A 22,324-nucleotide genomic window follows, 5' to 3' on the forward strand; every position below is an offset into this window, starting at 1 on the left:
GCCTCGTTGTTTCTGGGCTTATTTTATCCTCTTATTTTCCTTGGAGAGCCACGTTTCCTCTAGCCCTTGTTGGAGGAGGAAATTGCAGAGTCCTGGAACCAGAGTGAAACTCAGTGTGGCCTCCTCCCACTGGCAGTCATCTCAGGGAGCTGCCTGGTCGGTCAGCCTTGCTCAGCCAGAACACCACTGGTCCCTCTGGCAACTTCGGTGTTTGGTAAAAACACGTTCCCCTGCTTTTTCCTCTCGCTGAATCAGAAGTGTTCAGAAGACTCAGCCAGAGCAGCACGATCATACTTGATCCTGAGCTTAGCACAGTGCCTGGCATAGAATGAGCTCGGAACAAGAGGTTATTGTTGCTGACTTAATCCTGTTTGTTGAATGTAAAAGTAAAGTAACTTTGATGTGTTAGGAGTGGTAGTTACCTGCCCCCCTGAGCACTCTAACTCAGAGGTGTGCTCTACCTGCCCAGAAAGGCCTCTTGTCATAGCCACAGCTGCTATCCCCTTGACTTAGTGGTCAGAGAGTCGGTGCCATGAAAGGGTTTAGTGACTGTGAAGTTTGGGTCCCCTCTCTTTCTTACTTTCTTAGCAGGCTGCTCAGTAACCTTCCTGTCAAAGACCCGTCAGAGACAAGGCCTATGACCAGGAGCTCTGCCAGGATAAAGCTCTGTCTGGTTTAATTGCTGCTGTATCTGCAAGCTCTGGGGCAGTTGGCACTCAATCAGAACTGTTGAAGGAATGAGCCAAGAGTCAAGTTCTTTGTCTGAATAACATATTGTAAATCATTTCCCTATTCTGGGGTACCCTTTTGTCAAAACATGAAGGATATACGTGTGCGTGTGCGTGTGCGTGTGCGTGTGCGTGTGTGTTGGGAGACAAGAGAGAGTGAAAGGAAGCTCAAATTGGGAGTTGTTGGTTGAGCTCAGGAAAGCTCTCTGACTTCCTGCTACCCAATCTGGCTGATTGAGTGGTTTTATTAGACGCTTCTAAGACCCACCCTTGACGCTCTTGGCTATTGTTTCACCCAAGGACAGGAGAAGCACCAAATCATCCTGGGACACATTTCCTTCCATAATACGTGATCAGCAGCAGGAGGCTTGGGCTGGGAAGGAAGGAGGTAGAAAGGCTAGCCTCCGTCTCTATTTCAATACTGCTCCGTGTATCCAATACACAGCAAAGCGATTTATTTATTGTAAAGACCTCCACTGGGGTTCTCTGCTCACTCCTGAGCAGCATTTCTGTAGCAGTTTAGATGCTTTTTGATGCAGGTGATGAAATATCCAACTAAAAGCGGTTTATACAAAAAATACATTTAATAATCTCACTTAACAAGAAATTACACATAGGTGGTTCCTGGGTTGGTTCAGTTGTTAAAGTTTGCCTTTTTGCAACTAGGTATTTTTTTCAATTGTGGTAAAATATATATAACGTAAACTTTACCATTTTAACATTTTTAATTGTACAGTTTAATGACATTAAGTACATTCACATTGTTGTACAAGCTTCACCACTATCCAACTCCAGAACCTTTTCATCATCCCACATTGAATTCTGTACACTTGAAATGACAACTCCCCATTTCCTTTTCCTCCACCTCCTGGTAAACACTATTTTATTTCTGTCTCTGTCATTTGACTATTCTAGGTACCTCATATAAGTGGAATCATACAGTATTTGTATGTGGCTTATTTCATTTAGTGTAATATTTTCAAGGTTTATCCACATTTTAGCACATATCAGAATTTCATTCCTTTTTAAGACTGAATAATGTTCCATTGTAGGTATATACCACATTTTGTTTATCCATTCATCCATTGATGGACACGGGGGTTGTTTCCACCTTTTGGCTATTGTGAATCATGCTGCCATGAACGTTGGTGTACAGATATCTATTTGAGTCTCTGTTTTTCAGTTCTTTTGGGTATATACCCAGAAGTGGAATTGCTGGATCACACAGTAATTCTATGTTTAATTTTTTGAGGGACCTCCATACTGCTTTCCACAGTGGCTGCACTATCTGGCATTCTTACCAGCACTGCACAAGTGTTCCAGTGTCTCCATGTCCTTGCCAACACTTGTTATTTTGTTCATTTGTTTGTTTTAATAATAGTCATCCTAATGGTGTGAAGCGGTACCTCTTTATGGTTTTATGTGTATTTCCCTAATTATTAGTGATGAGCTATTTGTATCAGTTTTTTGGAGAAATGTCTGTGCTTCAAATCTTTTACTCATTTTTGAATAAGCCTTTTGTTTGTTTGTTTTTTGTTTTTGCTGTCGAGTTGTAGGAATTCTTTATACATTCTAGAATTAACCCCTTTATAAGATATATGATTTGTAAATATTTTCTTCCATTTTGTGATTTGCTTTCTTACTCTCTTGATAGTGTTCTTTGGTGCACAAAAGTATTTAACTTTGATAAAATCCAATTTATCTATTTTTTACTTTGCTGCCTGTGCTTTTGGTGTCATATCCAGGAAATCATTGCCAAATTCAGTATTTCCCCCTATGTTTTCTTCTAAAAGTTTTATGGTTTTAGTTCTCATATTTAAGTCTTCAACTTATTTGAGTTAATTTTTTTATATGGTATAATGTAAGGGACCAATTTCATCCTTGTGTATGTGGCTGTCTGAAGACTATCCTTTCCCCATTGAATAGTCTTGGCACCCTTGTTGAAAATCATTTGACCATTTATGCTTAGGTCTATTTCTGGGCTCTCTATTCTCCAGTTATTTTTATCCTGTGGCTTCATCAGCCTAAGTATATTAGGCTTTTTGCCTCATTGTCACAGAATTACTGCCTCAGCTCCACACATCGTATCCTATAACCATATTCCAAGTCAAGACCTAAGAATATGTGGATGAATGAGTCTCCCTTTTTTTTTCAATCAGGTATAGTTCCCAGGAGTCTCCTGACCCCAGCAGTCTTCCCTTAAACAATGGTATGCTGAAGCCAGTTTGTACTTGCTTGTGAAAGCAGATTATTACATTTTCTAGAAGTTTGTGAGCTGGTTGCTAAACACCACCACCCTTGAAATTGCCATGGTTGGAGCATTTATACCATGCAACTTTGCAAATGCTACAAATCAGGACGTTTTTCCCTAGGAGAGTGGTTTACCAGTACACAATTGCCCTTAAGTCTTATTAGCCACAATGAGAGGATATGGCCACTCCTAGCTTCAGGGAGTCCTAGAAAGTGAGTATCTGTCATTTTCGGCCTCTCTCAAGGGAAGTGGACTTTGCTAGCAAGCAAGGAAAGGGAGAGTTGGGGAAGCGACTATGGTATTTGCCACTAATAGCTCCCAATGGTGGGAAATTTTTACAGTCACTTAAAAGAGTGTCTTTAAAATGTCTCCGAAGACAGAGTGCTATGGGCTCAGTGGTAGGATGGACAGAGCTCTAGCAGCGGACATAGTAATTCCAGTAAGGGGCGGGGCGCCGGGGCAGGCTTTCAAGCCATGCAATGAGGGCCTGGTAAGGATACAGCCTCAGCAACTTCCTGTAACCTTGATGGGGGGCTTCCCTGACACAGAGACTGCGAACGGCCAGTGGGCATGAGGCTTGGGTGCTGACAGGAAGGGAGGAGCCCCAAGGGGCTGCAATAGGAGCGGAGGTCTTAGAAGGTAGTAGAAGTGTTCCCTGAAGAAGACCCCACAAAGGAAGGCCTGCCATCCTTGGCCAGAAACTCCTTGCTGACCAGGCCATGGATGGCCATGATCTTGAGGAGTCCGTGGCGAAACTTCTGGCCGATGAAGGCGTAGATGAGGGGATTGAGGCAGCTGTGCAAGAAGCCCAGGATCTCGGTGGCATCCAGGGCCCGGCCGATGTCGTTGCGGCGCTCACAGGTCTCCTTGATCACGCCGAGCCTCATGAAGGTGTCTGCCACCAGGACCAGGTTGTAGGGCAGCCAGCAGAGCAGGAAGACAAGCACGACGGCAAAGATGACTCTCATGGCCCGGTGCTTCTGCCCCATGTGGGCCTGAAACAGCGTGCGCAGGGTGAATCCGTAGCAGAACAGCATGACCAGCAGCGGCAGGAGGAAGCCAAAGGTCTGGGGCAGGACCCGCATCACCATGCGCCATTTTGTTGTGTTGGCACCTATGTCCTCATAGCAGACCGGGCTGGAATTAGGAGGGTAGAAAGCCTTGCGAAAGACAAAGATGGGCAGAGATAGGATCAGGGATAGCGCCCAGATGCCTAAGCATATGAACTTGACCCAGTGCCGCTTCTGAGTCAGTGTGCGTGTGGCGTGGACAATGGCCAGGTAGCGGTCCACACTGATACAGGCCAACAGCAGGATGCTGCTGTAGAAGTTGACTTCCTTCAGGAGTGAGACCATCTTGCACAGGATTGTGCTATAGATCCAGCCCTTTACTTTGGAAATAGCCCAGATAGGCAAGGTCAGGGCGAAAAGCATGTCGGCAATGGCCAGGTTCAGCAGGTAGACATCAGTGACAGAGCGGCCGATCTTGCTGTATAATACAACCAGCATCACCAAGGAGTTTCCCAGCAGGCTCAGCAGAAAGACCAGTAAATAGATTACGACCACAACATACTTGTTGAGATCCAGAGTATCTGGCCGGCATGGGGCAGAGTCTTGCAGAATAGAGGGCAGATCAGTGTTGTAAGTGTAATTACCGAAGAAATCCTCGAAGCTGTAATTTTCAAAGTTAAAGTCTCCCATAATTGAGTATTCCATATTTATGGCCTAGAGAAGAGAGATGAGCATCACTGCACAATAAAGTCTCCCTAGATTCCAGCCTCTCTGCCCACAAACCTCAGATAGGATTCTTTGCATTGGGTAGTATATTACATGGAAGTAACTTACACTTCAGGAAATAGTAGAGGCTCTAAAGTTAGTAGGTACATTTGGTGATAAGTGGTACATTTCGCAACAAGAATATAGTTCCCTTCAAAGTCACAGAGAGGTTCTTAGCACTTTCCATGACATCACCACCACCCAAAACATTGTGGAAACTTCCCTTTAGATAATCTCTACAGAACACATTGTCTTGGATGCCTGAGTAATGAGCATCCCTGACTGGTGAGGCTGATTTTAATATCAAAAACATGAGGTACCATCCAGTTCTCAGTCTGGGGAATATGTAGGCAATCCAATTGGGTTCGATCCCTAATAAAAGCCTCAAGTTTTAACAATAAAGCTGAGAGATGAATCCCTTTGTCCAACTTTCTGTAAGTTATGTAAAAGAAGTGTTCTGGAAAAATAGTTGAGCAAAAGCAACATAGAGTTTCAGAATGCTAGAGCTAGAAGAACGTTTACTCAGTTGGCATGGCCCAGCATTGTTCTTTTGGGGATGTCAGATGCCTGCTCTGGGAGTATTTGAGTAGTTTACAAAAATACGTTGAAAGTCATAAGCAGGTGGCTGGCTGACTGATTCTCTGAGTGAGTGGAAATGTAGTAGATTATCATGGGGGCTCTGGGCAGTCATATTCTACCATTCAGTGGGGATGTTCTCAGAATTAGGAGAGGGCAGCAGGCAGCAGAGAAGGCAGATGGAGACACACTGTTCTCATTTTGGTGACTTCCTAGTCCTGGTGGGGCTTCTTCTTACCTTGCCAGTGCATGCCTTCACTCATCCTTGACTTCCCTGTACCCCTAGATAAACCTATCTCTGGTGATTCTGTCTTTGTTATGGGGTTAGTAGAAAGCCTGCTTCCAGAGGAAGCTGCAGCCATTCTGAAATATTATTCCAGTTTTCAAGGTGAAATAGACAAAACCAAAGCAGCTACTGAATTAGCTTCCTTTTGAACCACAAAATATATCACCATCGTGCCATTTCTTTATAATAAACATGAACATCGTGTGACCACATGCAAGTCTGTAACCCACCTTCCAATGGAACCCAGTGTTAGAGAAACAAAGTAAAAGTCTCAGGAATTACTTCACACTCACTAGGATGATCATAATAAATAAAGATGGATAATAACTATGTTGAGGAGGAGGTGGAAAAATTGGACTTTTCATACATTGCTGGCAGGAATGTAAAATGATGCAGCTGCTGTGATAAACAGTTTGGCAGCTGTTCAAAAAGTTAAACATAGAGTTAACATATGAATCGGGAATTCCATTCCCAGATATGTACCCAAGAGAATTGAAAACGTATATTCACACAAAAACGTATACGTGAATCTTCATTGCAGCATGATAGCCAAAAGATAGAAACAATCCAGCTATCAACTGATAAATGGATAAACAAATGGTGGTATACACATACAATGGAATATTATTCAACCATGAAAAGGAAGGATACATGCTACAACATGGATAAACCTTGAAAACATTATCCTAAGTGAAAAAAACCACACACAAAAGGCTTTACACTGTATGAGTCTATGTATGCAAAACATCTAGAGTAGGCAAATTGGTGGAGACAGAAAGTAGGTTAGTGGTTGCCAGGGACTGGGGGTTCAGGCAGAATGTTAATGAGTACAGAGTTTCTTTTTGGGATGATAAAATTGTTCTGAAATTCAGTAGTGGTGATGGTTGTACAACTTTGTGCATATGCTAAAAATTACTATAAGTGGGTGACTTTTGTGCTGTGTAAATTATCTCTCAATAAAAGATTAACCAAAGAGGTATAGCCTTGCAAAGTAGATACAAATATTAAAACAACATCAACAACAGTAACACCAACATCAACAACAGTAACACCAACATCAACAACAGTAACACCAACAAAAGCCTTGCAAAGTAGATACAAATATTAAAACAACATCAACAACAGTAACACCAACAAAAGTCCTAGGAAGCTTTTCTCTTTAGCAGAAGAAAATCTGTTATCGTATATCATATATGGCAAAGAAGAAAGCTGGGGTTAAGAAAAACTGGAAAAACAATGCTCTTTTCTCCTAGAGTGATGGAATTCTTCACCTTCCTGATTAGGTATTACTTTCTCCCCTAAGTGATGGGGGTCAGATGACTTGCCTTCTCAGTACATCGATAGAACAGATTCGATCAGGCTATAAATCTAGAAAGATGTGATGATGAGGGCGGGGCCTGGTCTGGCCAGGAGGATAGGGTGGTAGTGGGAGAGGCAAACGGTACAGCTGGCTCAACCAGGGTTGTCAGCAAGACCTGGGAGAAATTACTGTCTCTGTAATCCTATGGTCAAGAGCAAGTTTGCTCAGAGGCCCAGGGTTATAGCCAATGAAGTCACAAGGTCTAGGGTGGGTCATCTCTGCGAGCGGATGATCCAAGATACTAGTAAGGGAACAAATGACCTAAGAGAAGACCCACCTTTGAGAGAGGATGCAAATCACTGATGGGTGCACAGAGCTCGTGCCTGCAGAGAAGAGAACCCCACATTTCTGCTCATTGGCTGCGAGAAGGCAGGGCTGGGGCAGCCACAGAAACTGCCCTGTGAGAAGAGGCAGCAGCAGGCAAGCAGATAAGCCCTCATTCTGAACAATCCAGTGCTCAGCTGTGCTGGGGCTGGGCTGCAGGCGAATGAGTGAGCTCTACTTCCATTCAAGTCAGGACAAAAGTAGAGAACTCGCAAAAGAGAACCAGGCCAGGGCAACGACCTCCACCCATGGTGGGCAGCGAAGATGTTCTGTTATTTGTTTGTTTTGAAACTGATCTCTAGAGAGGATGCTTTGGCAGTTAAAGGGAGAAAGTAAGGGAAGGGAGATGACACATCTGAGATCTGCTTTATACCTCACAGGTACATGATCTCCCTTGAACATTACAAATAGACATGATTAAGCTCCTGTTTACTGGTGAGAAGACAGGCACAGAGGAGCTCAGAAGCCGGCCTGTGGTCGCAGAGCCTGGAAATGCTGTAGCCAAAATTCCAACTAGATATGATGACTCCACATGCTATTTTCAGTCTACGACCTGCTTTCTTAAAAATCATACCTCTGAGCTTTTGGTTCAGAGGAGGCTCAAGTACAACTTTCTACATTTGTCTCAAATCCAGGTTCATCTGATACCAGCCACCTCCACCGTGCTGCCTAAATTATATCCCAATGAGATAAAAATCTCGTACCTGAGGGGCACAGGTGAGGAAGTAGGTACCACATCTGTCCTGGCCCCCAAGATCATCCCCCCTGGGTCTGTCTCCAAAAATGTGACGTTGCCAAGGCAACAGGTGATTAGAAGTGTCTGAAGATAACAGTGAAACTGACCATTCAGAACAGACAGGCCCAGATTGAGGTGATACCTCTGCCTCTGCCCAGGTCATCAAAGCCCTCTAGGAACCACCAAGAGACCAAAGGAAACAGAAAAACCTTAAGCACAGTGGAAATATCACATTTGATAAGATTGTCAACGTTGCCTGACAAATGTGGCACTGATCTTTAGCTAGAAAACTCTCTGGAACCATTTAAGAGATTCTGGGGACTGCCTAGTCTATGAGCTGCCATGTTGATGGCTCCCACCCTCATGACATAATAGATGACATCAACAGTGGTGGAGTGGAATGACTAGCTAGTTAAGAACTATAAAGAATCATTTTACAACCAAAAAAAAAAAAAGTGCACCTCATACATTAAATATATTTGCAAGCTAAATTCTTGAGATATCATTAAGTCAACCTGCGTATACATGGTTCACTCCCACTGTTTGGTGTGTCACGCATTGCTTTTTTTTGCTATTCTTTAGTCTAGAATTAAAGAAATAGACCTTGCAGGAATGATAAACCAAATTCCCCTGAACTTGCTGGCTCTTATGATAACCCAGTCACATTCTCAGTGACCCAGGAGGAGAGTCCCTCATTGAGCAAACTTGCCAGCCTCTTAATAACTCGGAGTAGTTCAAAAACTCCATGGATGGGATGATGCTAATTTATTTCATGAGAATGCTATAGAACAAAAACATTTACAAGATCCCCAACATTTAAGGTAATCTTTTTAACAACAACAGAAAAATCAGTCATTTTAATACAATTCCAATATTCTCTCTATAAATATCATCCATACATATTTGCACTTAATATATGGGAAGAAAAACTCAACAGTGTCTCCTGTCTGGTCCTTCCTCAGACTCAAACCTCGCTAAAGTGGGGAGAGCTGGCTGAGTTGGGAAGGGAAGGGGGTGGGCAGCGAGTTGCCCGAAGTGGTTGTTGGAGGAAGGTATAGGAAAAAGGGGTCGAAGCTCTCCCTTTGAGGATAGGGAGGCCTAAGAGAGAGAATGAAGAAACCGAGGGGTGTGTGTGAGGCCCACCAAGAGTGAGGATAGATGCCTGGATTAATGGAGGCTGGTGTCAAGGGAGACACAGAACAGAGATATTCTGAATGGTGGGAGTGGTGGGTATCCCGAGACTTACCAGGATTCTGGGCTTTTCACCTGTCGGACACCTCCAGGAGAGTAGATGTGCCTGACTGCAAGGGAGGAAGTGGTGAGAACACAGTGGAGGAAGTGAGTAGTAGATTAGATTGCTCAATTTTGGGGTGGAGCTCCTGAGGGTGCAGGATGCTCTTGATAACTTGAATAATTAATTTCCAGGTCAGCTTTTTGATCACTAGACGTTTTATGGACTGATAGGGTTTACGCTGGGAAAAGACCTGTGGCATTTTCTAGCCAATCTTTTCATTTCACAGACAAGGAAACAGAGGCCCACGCAAAGGAGGTAGTTTGCCCAGGACTATACAGAGATACCTCTCATCTTTGCCTGGATCTCAGTAGCCCCTGGCTTGTTCATCTGTCCTGTCTGACTCTCTGAACATCCTATCTGCCTCGGGCTTCCCCGTGCTTTCTATCCCACACTACCTCTTTTGAACATTTTTTATATCAAAGGGGAACAGCTCATTAAGACAACAGAGATGGCACTTAAGCTTCTCGAAAGTCTGGTGGCTTTCTTCCCTAGACCTAATGCCTCTTGTCTCTACCCTCCCCCACCCCCCACCTCCACCCCGGAAATCCTTAAAGCCTCATGATTCCTTCTCTATGGCACATCCCTTTTTAGAACCCGCACCCCTAAGTGGGGGCCCCATTCTACCTCTCCTTGTCTTTCACCTCCCTCCACAACCATCTGCTTTGACCATGAGACTCTCTAAGGGCATTGCTCTTCTTTCTTGGCTTGTATATTTGGGATTGGATCTACTGTAGTTACCACCTTTGGAGTCAAGACCATCTAGTTTAGAAAGAAAGCCTTTTGGTAAAAGTTAAAATCACACCCAAGTTTAAACACATTTTTGAAAACAGTGTTGAATGACACTAAGAATATGTTTTGTCACATTTGCTATTGATTTCAATTGAAAGGATAAATACAGGCAGAGCAGTAAACACAAATTCACTGCTCCCTCCCAAGACCCCCACCTCCACCACTCCTTACCCTAGTCTCTCCCTGCGTGCATCCCAGGGTCCGCTGATTACTCGAAGCCTGTGGCAAAATCGCTTAAGCTGCCTACCCCGAGGAAAGAACCTCTGAGTCCAACTGTTTAGCAAACATTCCTTATTACCTCTCTCTTTCCCATGTTGGAGAAGAATGCAATGACTCCTGGCCAGGCGACGCTAAGACTGGACAGAGGCTCATTGCACATGGAGAGAGGCAGATGTGAGCAGCAGTGAAGAACTCTGTTAGCTGAGCAATTCTGGGCAAGTGACCTTTCCTTTCTGAGTCTCTGTTTACTCATCTATAAAATGAGGCCAATGATAGAATCTAACTCATCAGGTTGCACTGAGAATGAAATGAAGGATTACCCAAAAGGCACTTAAGACACATGTAAAGCACTATGTTAGCATTTATTGTCATGATCATTATTACTGAAATACTTTATCAACTGTATAGCATGCTGTCTCTCCCACTATATCCCCAAGCAGTGGAAAGCAGTGGGTCTGCTGTCCAGGCGGACTTCAATGTACATCTTAACTCACTCTGACTTGGATAACAATAGTTACACTAGCTGTGCTGCTGAGTGCCTATGAGGGTCTAGCTTCTGGAAGAAAGTGATTTGCAGAATTTGTGTCATTTAATCCTCACAACAACCCCGTGAATGAGGAAACTCAGACTCTGGGAGTTAAGCAACTTGACCTAGAATGACACAGATAAACTATGTTTTAAATAGTTTTTAAGACTTAAAAAAAATTTTTTTTTACCTGACCTCTCTGTCCCAGACAGCCGAACGAATGCAAAAGCTATAGAAAAGAGAGTCCAGATTTGACAATTCTCAACTGCGCCGCTTCTTGATTTTCATTAGGCTGATTTCATGTCCACTGAGCCCACCACATACATGTGGATTGTGGGGAGAATAAAGAACCAGCTTCTAATCCTGGTTCCGCGGTTAATTAATGATCAAGGTGAACTTGGACAAGTTATTTGTCTCTGGGCCTCGAGGCGGTCCACTAGAAAGTGAGGAGATCATTTTAAACCTGTACTGTCCAGTATGATAGCTACCAGCTACATGTGGCTACTGAAATTTAAATTAATTAAAATAAAAAAATTTAGTTCCTCAGTCATATCAGCCACATTTCACATGCTCAACAGCCATATGTGACTGGTGGCTACAATACTGGATAGTGCAGATATACAACATTCTCATTATTGCAGAAAGTTCTTTTGTACTAGGCTTTCTAGGTGAGGACTTAATTATCTTTAGCTCAGAGAGTCTACAGTTCATCACCTCAGTTCTCAGGGGACTCGGACTGAAGTTTCCAAGCCCCTTTCCATCAGGAATATGTCCCCAGCAACCCTAAGACTGAATCCTTCACTTACCTCCCGTTGCTGCTGCAGCCGCTGTTGTTATGGAAGTGGCTTCTGACACCTTTACTGTGACTCAGGGCTTGGTAGCAGTCAGGGCTGTTGGACAGGAAAAAGTGAAGCAGGCTTTATGGGGAAACTTCTGACCCAGCTTTGCCAAGGGGGAAATCCAAGAGGCCTACCAGGGGAGGTGTTCCCACAGATGGGCCATAAGGTCTGTCCTGGTTCCACCTGGTGATTCTGTATCCACACGGGGGACTTTCACGCCTCCTTGTCTAATGGATTCTGGAGGAGACTTCCAGTCTGAAGGTGGAAGTTTGCTTAGTCCATCTCTGTCTTCCTTTCAAAGTAAGATGCAGGCAACCCCAGCTTCCAGCTAACAGACTTGCCTGAGCTTGCATGAGCACTTTCTTCCCTTCTTCTATGGTCAGAGTGAGAAGTCCCCCTCCTTCTCTTTCTGGTGAATTCCTACACCTGGCTATGGGACTTACTGCCTCTTTTATCCTTTGGGATCCTGACTCCCTGCCCTTTGCCCTTCAACCACCTTTTCCTTCGGTCCCTGAACGTGTCTTTCCCTTTCTTCTATTCTAGGTTCCCTTTAGCTAGTGCTCCTCAGTACCCTCCTTTTTATAAGCAAAATTCTTGAAAAAACAGATGTCTCCACAGAACTTGGCCTTCTTGTTCACTGTTTGACCCACTGCAACGAGCTCCCTTCCCACCGCTCTGCTGAAACAGCTTCTGCCAGGGTTACCAATGACATCTGGGTTCCTACATCCAATAAATCCTTTTCTTAAACAAAACTGTTTCCGTATCGTAAAAATAAAGCATGCATACTATAAAGAATATAGGTGATTCAAAAACATAAATTAAAGTAAAACTTAAAAATGCCTTTCCATTCCTCTGTTCACCCATATTTGTTTTTTTACAGACTTTTCCCCATGCATATATACATGTTTTCCTCCCTTCTTCCCTTAATGAAAAAGATATTTAACTAGAAATATTTTTCTGCACCTTAACAATGCATCATGGACTCATTCCACATCAGTACATATAGATTCATCTCACTTTTTTTCAGTGAAGACATGACGGTTCCTGGTATGTATGTATCATGGTTTATTTGATAATTACCTTATAGATGTATATTTAGGATCTTGCTATGAGCATCTTTAGATGTAAGTCTTTGGGAACTTGTATGAGTGTTTCTATGGCTTTAGTATCTGTGCATGTTTAAATTTTGATAAACACAACTACGTGGCCCTTCCAAAAGACTGTTCCAGTTTACCCTCCCATCAACAGTTTATAAAAGGGCCCGTTACCTTCTCTATTCATACTATCTCATATTTGTCAATTATGATAACTTTTCTCCTAGCCTGCTGCATGCTTTTTAACTTTATGGTGAAATGGTTACTGTTAAGGTCTTAGCTTATTTGAGCTCTGCATCATTTAATCCCATTCTCTCCTTCTTTCTCCTGAACCTCTCTCGGTCTTGTTTGTGGCTTTATTTCTCAATTCATTCCTCAACTATGAATGTTCTAGGGGTTCTACCTTGGTCCTCTTCTCTACCTGCCAACCCTAGGCCAGCTCACTTCCTTCCTTGGCTTCAGCTACCACTCAATACGCCAATGTCTCTCACACGTATTGTTCTCGGCTTCTCTTCTAAGCTCTCTCCTAAGCTCAGACTCTTATAGGCACTTACCTCCTGCTATCTCCCCTGAGGTTCCACAGATTCTGCAAACTCAACATGTAGAAAACTGGTTTCGCGAAATTCCCTGACACACGTGCTTCTCCTCCTGAGCACCCTCTTATCCACTGTCTGCCCAAGCCGGAAACGGGCACGCCCCTCACGCTCCCCTCCCTCCTTCTCCGGACAGACATTCCTCCTTAGCATTCTCTTGGTGCTCTCCTCCTCACCATCTTCACTGACAGTGTTAGGCAACACTTCATTCTCTCTCGCCTAAGCGACTGTGATAGTAGCTTCCCACTATCTGAGTTAGGACCCCAGCAATGTCACTGCCTGGTTGTTGACCTTGGGCAAGTATTTAATCTCACCGGGTCGCAGTTTCATCATCCATAAAATGAGATAATGAGGACACCTACTGCATAGGGTTGTCATGTGGATTAAATGAGTCTATGTGTACAAAGCACTTAGAACAGTGCCTAGTACTGTTGGCCGTGGCTGCTGCCGCTGCTGCTACTACCACTGTTCTCTGCCTCAAACCTCTCCCCGCTCTATTCATCCTCCACTCCACTACCAGAACGAGCTCCCTAAAGTGAGAATTTAATCACACTCTTTTCCTCTTACAAGCCTTCAAGAACCCCCATTATCCTCAGGCAGAGGCAAACTCCTGACTTGTGCACTTGGTGCCCCTGCATCTGACCCCTGTGTACTTCTCCAGTCTCATTTCAGACCACGTCCCCTTCGGCCACAGGGAACCGCTCGCACTTCCGCCCAAAACAGTTCTCATTCTTCCTCAGGGCCTGGCATGCATTTGCCTTTCCCCTGGCATGCTCTTCCTCAGCCTTTCGGTCTGGCCAACTCTCCCGTTTCCTTTTAAATTTAGCTCAGAGGTCAGCTCCACGGACTGTTGCCCTGTACTCTGCACCCCCAGGCTTACTCTATCATGGCTTCAGTTATGGGGTTTTGTAATCATCTGTTTGGCTGCTTCCTCGGACCAACTGTGAGGTTCATGAAAGCAGGTGTTGTGTATATATATATATATAATCTCTATATCCCCAAGTCAATTAGTGTTCGGCATATCCTAGGTGTTCAATTCAATTTTATTGAGCACTGAATGCATTGACATGGTGGAGAAACTGATGGACCTTGGAGTATCTGAGTAACATCCAATTAAAGAAATAACTATGTTGCTCAAATTTCCCAGGGCAACCCCAGCCTGTGAGCACAACAAAGTCACATTAATAGCTATAATCCAGATTTCACAGGCTCAGATCCGTGTGCTTGTGCAGGGCTTTATCCCCCAGGAATTTGGGGAAGTCTACTGGAGGTGTCTACCACATGCTTCTCTGGGGGCTACTGTGCTAGATATGTGCCCTGGAGTCACTGCTGAAGCTCTGGCACTCTCACAGTTCCACACTCTGGGGAGATCTATGTTGACCCTTGTGGAACCATCTGCTGGAGGTCCCCAAGGTCTAACGAGCTTTTCCAATGTCTTTGTAGAATTCCTGTGCTCTCCATTGGACTTGGTGGGGACTCTTGGGGAAAGTGGTGTTGGGCTAGAGGCTAGTCGCCAGCATTGCCTTTCCATCACTCCCAAACAGAGGGAGAAGGTTAAGCTCCTCCATTCTTGGCCCCTGATTTCCTTCTGATGTTTTCTCATCCAGGAGCATCTCGCTTCCTTTTTGAACATAGGCTTCTGCTAGGTCTTCTCTCTCCCATTGGTTCATCAGGCAAGTCTGAACTCCACGCTGGAGGTCCTACCAGAATACGATGTCTTCCATCGTAATAAGAACCCTGCCCTAATAGAAGTATCTGAGCAAGTCTGACCTTCAGGGTAGGGGCGAATTTTTGCTCTGATTGCTCTGAGAGCCACAGCTCTTCCCTCCCCCACCCTACCCACCTTGTCACTGACTTCGCTAAGGAGAAGTTCTCATCAGCTCTCCAGGGCAGGAACTGCTGTTGCAAAACTCTTGCTCCACACGATGGTAATGGGATGCAACCCTGGGTGGCCCTGACCCCAAGAGACAGTCCACAGGCTCTAGTCAGAGCCACAGGATTGCCCAACTACTGCATACAGAGGCTCTGGCAGTTTGTGTGAGGCAGAGGGCAAAGGAATATAGTATGCAGGCCTGTTTGGGGCCACGGAGTCTTCCCTGGAATCTAGGTAGGACAGCTAATTCCCTTGTCATAGAGTAGGGCCCACACTTCTTCAGAAACGGTTTTCTCAGAAACACCACAGTTGGGTGTCCAGTAAATAACACAGAAATTGCATAATACTTTTTGGGCAGTCAGAGGATATAATTTGTACCATGGAGCTACACGAGTTCTCATCAACTGTCTTTATTAAAGTCTAGCTGAGTGAACAGTCAACAGAGAGTCACCTAGACTCACTTCCTCCCTCTAGGTGCTCAGAACTTGAAACCGATCAATTCTTCATAGTGATTGGGAGGAAAAGACAGAGAAGCCCAAGTCTTATGTCTGTGCCACCTCTCCCGCCCACCAAACCAGATGCCCGGGGGAGCAACTGGGTCTCCCACATGCTGCTGGTGGGAGAGTGCAATATACAACCTCTCTGGGAAGTAACTCAGCAGTTTCTTAAATATACACCTACCATACAACCTGGCCATTTCGTTCTTAGCTATTAACCCAAGAGGAATACAGGCATATATCTACACAAAGGGTCACGCACGGATGGTTACAGGAAACTTGTTTGTAATAGCTTCTAAGTAGAAACAACCCCAATGTCTGGCAACAGGTGAATGTATGAATAAATCGTGGTATCTCCGTGCAGTGGAATACTACTCAACAGTAAATAGGAAGTATGGATATAGACAACAACATGGATGAATCTCAAAATTATTATGCTGAGTGAAGAAGGCGGACAATTCAGAGTGCATATATAAAATTCTAGAAAATGCAATTTGTCTCCAGTGATAGAAAGCAGTCAAGTGGTTGCCTGGGGATGGGGAGGTGGAAGTGGAAGGAAGAAATTATCAAGGGCACAAGGAAACTTTGAGGCTGATGGGTGTGTTCAGGATTTTGAATATGGCGATGGTATCAGGGATTCAAATTAAAGTCAAAACTCATCGAATTGTGCAATTTATGCAAAGTGTATTATATCTTAATAGTACCTTGAGAAGGCTGTTAAAAACAAAATGCAACAAAAATAGATTCCCGAAGCAAACTCCAGACAGGAAGTGCCTGAGGACCCCAAGACTGTGCAGTGTCATGAAAGCTGGGCTAGGCAAGGAGGGAGTGTGGGAGAGAAATGTCGTGGCCAGTGGGTGATATTTTTGGTCAAGGACTTTCTGAGCATGAAGGGACTTTGCATGGATGGTGCCTGACTCCCTCACATTACAGAAAAGGCCCAGAGAGCTGAGGGCCTTGCCAAGGTCACCCAGCTCATCCGTGGTAGACGAAGGGCTCGAACCTGTGTCCCGACTGCCAGCATAGCTCCTTCAACTCTCCACACCACAGTCTGGCCACACAAGTGCTATCTGCCTTAGGTCACGAAGTTCTAGAAGGTAGTACTGGTCAGGCCAGAGGGGTGGGGGGAGGGCAGGGTTGGGTGGCCAGTCTTGGGTGTGTCTTGTTCAGACAGCCTGGGCTTCTTCTTTCTGGGCACAGGGTAGGCAGCAGCGCTCTCGCTTCTTATAATCCACAGAGCACACATGGCAAACCAGGCCTCCACAGACCCTGGGAGCAGAGGTGGAAAGAGTGAGAAATGCATAAGTGTGTGTGGGGGAGGGGGTCATAGTGTTTGAGCCTCTTTGGGTCCACTTGTCTGTTTCTCATCTCCCAGCAGAATGGCCCTGGGTCTGTCTTAGGAGGCATCCCTTTCCTAAAGGGTGTCCCGATGCCCCATCCCTCCAGGGTCCTCCAACTCCAAATGGCAGGTTCTCCTGATGGCCCACTTTCCTCTCTCCTGCTGCTTGTCCTTCCACCATGTTCCCAGAGGAAGGTGAGGGGTGCGGCTTCCTCTGTATGGGAAATCTCTTCCCAGACGAGATGCCCTCAGTCTATCCTCAGAAGGGTTACGCCTCCCATCTTCCAGATGCCATTCCTGTTTGACCCCTTTCTACTGCTCTCGTTCATGTCTCTGCTAAATGCTGGGTAAAATGAGCCTTACATAAATGCCCAGTTCTGTGTCCCTCTCTTCTCTGGAATGGGCAGGGGTCTGTGGGCTGGTGGAAACTGGGCTGTCCCACAGGAAGGATTCTGTGCCTTACCCATTACCTGCATTGATACCGCCGAGACAGACGGCCAAAGAGCTTACTACAGCCGACACAGCATCCAGGGGCCACAGAAGAGAGATGCTGGACCTTCTGCCATAGGTTATCCTTCTCTCTGATGAGAGGATGGAGGTGGTGGGGAGATAGAAATATGGAAATGGCATGGATGGAGAGAGAGAGGGACAGAAAGAGAAACATGGAGGCAAAGAGAGAGAGAGACAGAGAAAGTGACAGGAGGAGTCACACGCAGAAATGCAGAGGGAGGCAAAGAGGGATAGCAAGAGAGAGACAGTTACTTATGCAGAGAGAAAGGAAGTCAGGAGTTGGAGAGGGAGACAGAGACACAGAGAGGTAGAGAGATAAATGTGAGAGAAAAAGACACAGGGAGAAAGGTGCAGAGACAGATGGGCAGAGACACAGACAGAGAGGGAGATACAAATATAGAGAAAGATGGAGAGACAGAGACATAGTGATGGAGAAAGAGATAGAAATGCAGAGACAGTGAGACACACACACACACACACACACACACACACACACACACACGAGAGATGGGTGAGTATCCATTCTTTCTGGGAAGATAGATAATGACACCCAGGTCCCCCTCGCCCAACATGAGCTTGACCCACTATTTAAGAACCTGTTCATAGCCCACTTCCTCTCAAGAGAGCTCCCTGATGGTAGAGGCCCCTGGGGCTTTCTTGCTCCAGGCACCTATAGCATATAATGCCTATTATGTTTTATTCGGCACTTAGTACAAACTGCCTTGGAGTTATGTATAGTTAGGCCCCTACAAAACCATCTTCACTGTTTTTTTTAAAGGAGATTTAGGAAGGTGGTTTGTTTTAAATTTTTATCAAAATGATATATACCCATGATTTAAAAATTGAACGATACAAGAGGACTTACATCAAAAGACAATGGACACCCTTCCCACTCTTTCCCATTCTCAGTGGCAAACCACTTCTTACACGTTTTAGCTTTTTCTCCTGCTAGTACATCCATATTTAAGTAACATGCTCATATCCCTCCTTCTTGACTGATCGATAGAGAACATCTTCTGGAGAACTCCTTACCTTGATGTCAGAGGAGTTAGTTTATTTATGACCATTTCCACCAAGTCTTCCTCTTTCCTCTCAGTGTAGTTATAACCCTGTTTTGGTTCCTCTATTGGTTACTGTTGGACTTTTAAAGACATATTTATTTCTCACTCGTTCTATTGATTATAGAAGTGTCTTATAACTGCTATTCTGTAATATGATGATGCCGGCATCTCTTCTCTTCACCTCTTCTCCTTCTACCACCTCCTAACTTGTCATCTACTCCTGTGACATCCAATAGGGTAGCCACTAGCACATGTGGCTATTTCAATTTATATGTAACTTAAAGTTAAATAAAAGGAAAACTTCAGCTCCTCGGTTGCACCAGTCATTTGAAGTACTCGCTCGCTACATGTGACGTGCAGCTACCATATTGGACAAGGCGAATATAGAACATTTTCATCTTCACAGAAAGTTCTGTTGGATTGTGTTCTATACGTAATATTATTAAGGCGGTAACATTTGTGTTTGTTCTATAATTACAATTGTTTTCTGTGCTTTGCCTTTAGGTTGATTCTAACATCGAAAAAAAATCAAAGAATAGTATTTATGTTATTAGACAATATGTGAGTGTATATTGATTCAAGCAGAACTGTGTTCTATAACATTTCCCTTCTTGGAAATTTTTTTTTTTCCCTAGAACTTTCTATTGCCTTTCTTTGTTCCTTGCATGATTTGCCTTTAACATAACCTATTTATCCCCTTCACTCCAATTTTCCTCATATCAGGTGTTTTACTGATTCTCTTTCTTCCCGGAGACCTTCCTCCTGGGCCCTCAATACTTCTCCTACTACCTGGATGAACTGCTTCCTGGCCTTGCTGTCCACATGCCATCTTGGGAATTCCCATTTCTTCTCTCCTGGGCTGGAGCTGCTGTTTCCTGAATGCCACATCTCCTTTCTTGGCTTACTTCCTTGTTTCTCTGGGACACATCCTTAATTAACTTCTTAAGAAAGTCTATGTGGGAGATGAATTTTCTGTGACCGGTTTGTCTGAAAAATGTCTTTCCTCCATGACTTTCCCAACTTGCTTCATAGTTTGGCCGGACATAGAATTCTAGGGCAAAACTCAGCTTTTCTCAGAACCTGAAAGTAATACACCATTGATTCTTAACATTTGTTGGGTTCTACTTCTTTTACAAGTGACCTGTCTTTTAGGATACTTTCTTTATCTTTGTTTTACTGAAATTTCACAATGATGTATCCAGATGGGTTTTTTCCCCCTTCTTTCATTTATTATGCTGGTCATTCAATGAAATCTTTAAGTCTGAAGATCTGGGTCCATCAGAACTCATATTTTTATCTGATAATCTTCTCCATTTTATTCTCTCCTTTTTTGGAATTCCTGTCAGTTGGAGAAGACATCGGGAATCTTGGATTGATTCTTTATGTCTCTAATTATGTCTTCCATCTCTTTGTGCTTTTTATTCTGCGTTCTGAGAGACTACTATCTCATCATTGTTTTCCAATCCTAGTGACTGAAAAAATTTTTCGGTGATATTTTTAATTTCCAAAATTTTTTCAGTGATATTTTTAATTTCCAAAGTTTATCTTTTAACAACATCTTATTTCATGGGAGATGGATTTTTGTTGTTGTTGTTGTTTACCTTTGTCTTTTCTCTTCGTGTTTTAGACTCTCCTCAGATGTGTGGGGATCCTTGGTTGCCATTTCATGTTTAGGAAAGAGACAATTGAAAGCTGCTGGAGCTGCAAGTAATGGATGGGGTGGTCGACTTGTGGCTTCCTTTTGGGAGGGATTGGGCAGGGAGCTATCTCCCATGCCAGACTCTCAAATGCTAGAGCACACTGCTCTTTTATTCAGGGCACCTAACTTTCTCTAGATAAGGACCTTTTAATGATTTACCTGAGAGATAAGTCCCTCACCATTGGATGTTCTACAGTTGGGGAGACATGTAGAAAGCAGGGGGTGTACACTGCTCTTTCTACTGACATTATCGGATAATTTTCCTGATTTCTGCCCCTCATTTCATTTTTGCCATCTGCATTCCTGGCGTCTCTGAGCCCTGAAGTTCTAACTTAGGCTAAATCCAGTGTTCACTTCTCCATTCATTTTCTGGCTTCTGGAAATTAGCTGAAATCTCTCATATGTTGTTGGTTCCTTTACCTTTCTCTCTGTTGTAAGTTTTATTCTTTTAAAATCATTTTGGTGAGATCTCAGGATGGAGAATAGATGATATGTGGTCAGTCTACCTCTTGATTCAGAAGCTTCCTCCCGCCTATCTCGTACATTTTGCTTAGGGCCATATCTTCCAAAATATTTTTGCAAAAAACATTAAATTACGTAGTTTGGGACCTTGGAATGAATTTCTTTAGGTCTAGGAAAAACATTTGTCTCTCCTCATGACCTGGTATATTTCCTTTAAATGAATAGTAAAATTTAGGCAACTTTCTGTGTTTCTCTTTTTGATCCTGCTATCAAGATGCTCAGAGATAACCTTAATCCTAATACTTTGGGAGTGGATACATTTTGTCTTCCATGAAATCTTCTATTTTTCTTTAACAAATGTATATGTCTTTTATTGTTAGCTATATTAAATTCTTTTGTGAGATATATAGCTAATTTTTTATATCTCTTTCCTCCAGTTGACGGTTTCTTGGAGGAGATCACTCTTTAAATTTTTTGTTCTTTTTTTGTTCTCTCCCTTTACTCATCTTTAATATCACTTGGATTTTGTGCAAGAGGGTTTAGTCTTAGATGATCTCACAGCAACCTTCCAATTCTAATGGAAATTGAGTCCAATGGTGTCTTATTTCCTTAACTGGGTAAAGGATAACATATATGTGTGAATTATCTCCCCACTAGACTGAAGAGCAGAAACCAGGCTTTCTACATCTCCACTCCTCAGTGAGCTTAGTGGTCTGAAATTGATGCTGGTGAGCTTAGCCTCTGGAACCTAGGACACTGACTCAGGATGGGCCCAGAGACCCCGTGGTCTGAGGAAGTCCAGTAGGCAGGCAGGTGTAGGACATGTGATTACCTCTTGGTTAACCTCCCCCTTCTTCTCCCAATTTCTTCTCAACCTATGGGCTCCTTCCCCTTCTCCTAACTTAGTGGGTGTGTGTGTATGGGAGGTGGGTGGGTAGGGGCATGCCTTAGAGTCAGAAGACTCTATGAAATTTATATGCTGTGTGTCCTTGGTGGCCGACTCAACCTCTCTGACCCTCAGTTTTCTCATTTGTAAAATGGGGATAACAGCAGAGAGTGGCTGGCTAAAATGAAATAAGTTAGTATATGTAAAAGGTCCAAAACTCTACTTAATAGTTGTTAGTGGAGCAGAATTTTCATTCCCCGGCCATCCCCCTGCCCCGCTGTCTCCTCACTTACCGAATCAGTTCCAGCACCCGGCTCTTCATGGCACGGACCAGGTCCCGCTGCTCTCCAAGCTCCTCGTCATACACGGCGTCCCTCCTTTCAGCCTCCTGTTGCTTCTTCTCCAGCTCTGCCTGCAGCCGGCCCCTCTCTTCCTGACACCTGGTCACAGAAGGAAGATGAAGTTCTGAGGGGAAAAAGCTCAGCATTTGACTGAGCTAGGCTGTTTCTGCCTGACAGGGGGGAAGCGGATGGTGCCCCCTGCAGCTGAAGGCCACACACACACACACACACACACACACACCACATACACACACAAAACATACCAC

General features: G+C 44.1%; 2 protein-coding genes and 1 pseudogene across 2 annotated transcripts in view; 1 reads left to right on the plus strand and 2 right to left on the minus strand.

Moving 5' to 3' along the window:
- Nucleotides 1-3,315: 3,315 nt before the first annotated feature.
- Nucleotides 3,316-4,694, minus strand: CXCR2 (C-X-C motif chemokine receptor 2). The gene has a single exon (XM_011358612.2). It carries the CDS (start codon nt 4,692-4,694, stop codon nt 3,612-3,614), a length of 1,083 nt encoding a protein of 360 aa, XP_011356914.1. The 3' UTR covers nt 3,316-3,611.
- Nucleotides 4,695-7,713: 3,019 nt separating this feature from the next.
- On the plus strand, nt 7,714-8,451 carry LOC105291117 (annotated as a pseudogene).
- An 8,475-nt stretch (nt 8,452-16,926) lies between these two features.
- RUFY4 (RUN and FYVE domain containing 4) overlaps nt 16,927-22,324 on the minus strand; it is a 17,704-nt gene continuing 12,306 nt past the window's right edge. Inside the window, exons 9-11 of the mRNA XM_011358691.1 lie at nt 22,011-22,157; nt 17,570-17,680; nt 16,927-17,029 (exon numbers count right to left, since the gene is read on the minus strand). Coding sequence (XP_011356993.1) covers nt 16,927-17,029; nt 17,570-17,680; nt 22,011-22,157 — 361 coding nt within the window. The remainder of the gene's footprint in view (nt 17,030-17,569; nt 17,681-22,010; nt 22,158-22,324) is intronic.

Source organism: Pteropus vampyrus, unplaced genomic scaffold (assembly GCF_000151845.1).
Source record: "Pteropus vampyrus isolate Shadow unplaced genomic scaffold, Pvam_2.0 Scaffold42, whole genome shotgun sequence".
NCBI lineage: Eukaryota > Metazoa > Chordata > Mammalia > Chiroptera > Pteropodidae > Pteropus > Pteropus vampyrus.

Excerpts from the sequence above, each read along its gene's own strand:
- CXCR2 (XM_011358612.2), bottom strand. The coding sequence starts at position 4,694 with ATGGAATACTCAATTATGGGAGACTTTAACTTTGAAAATTACAGCTTC.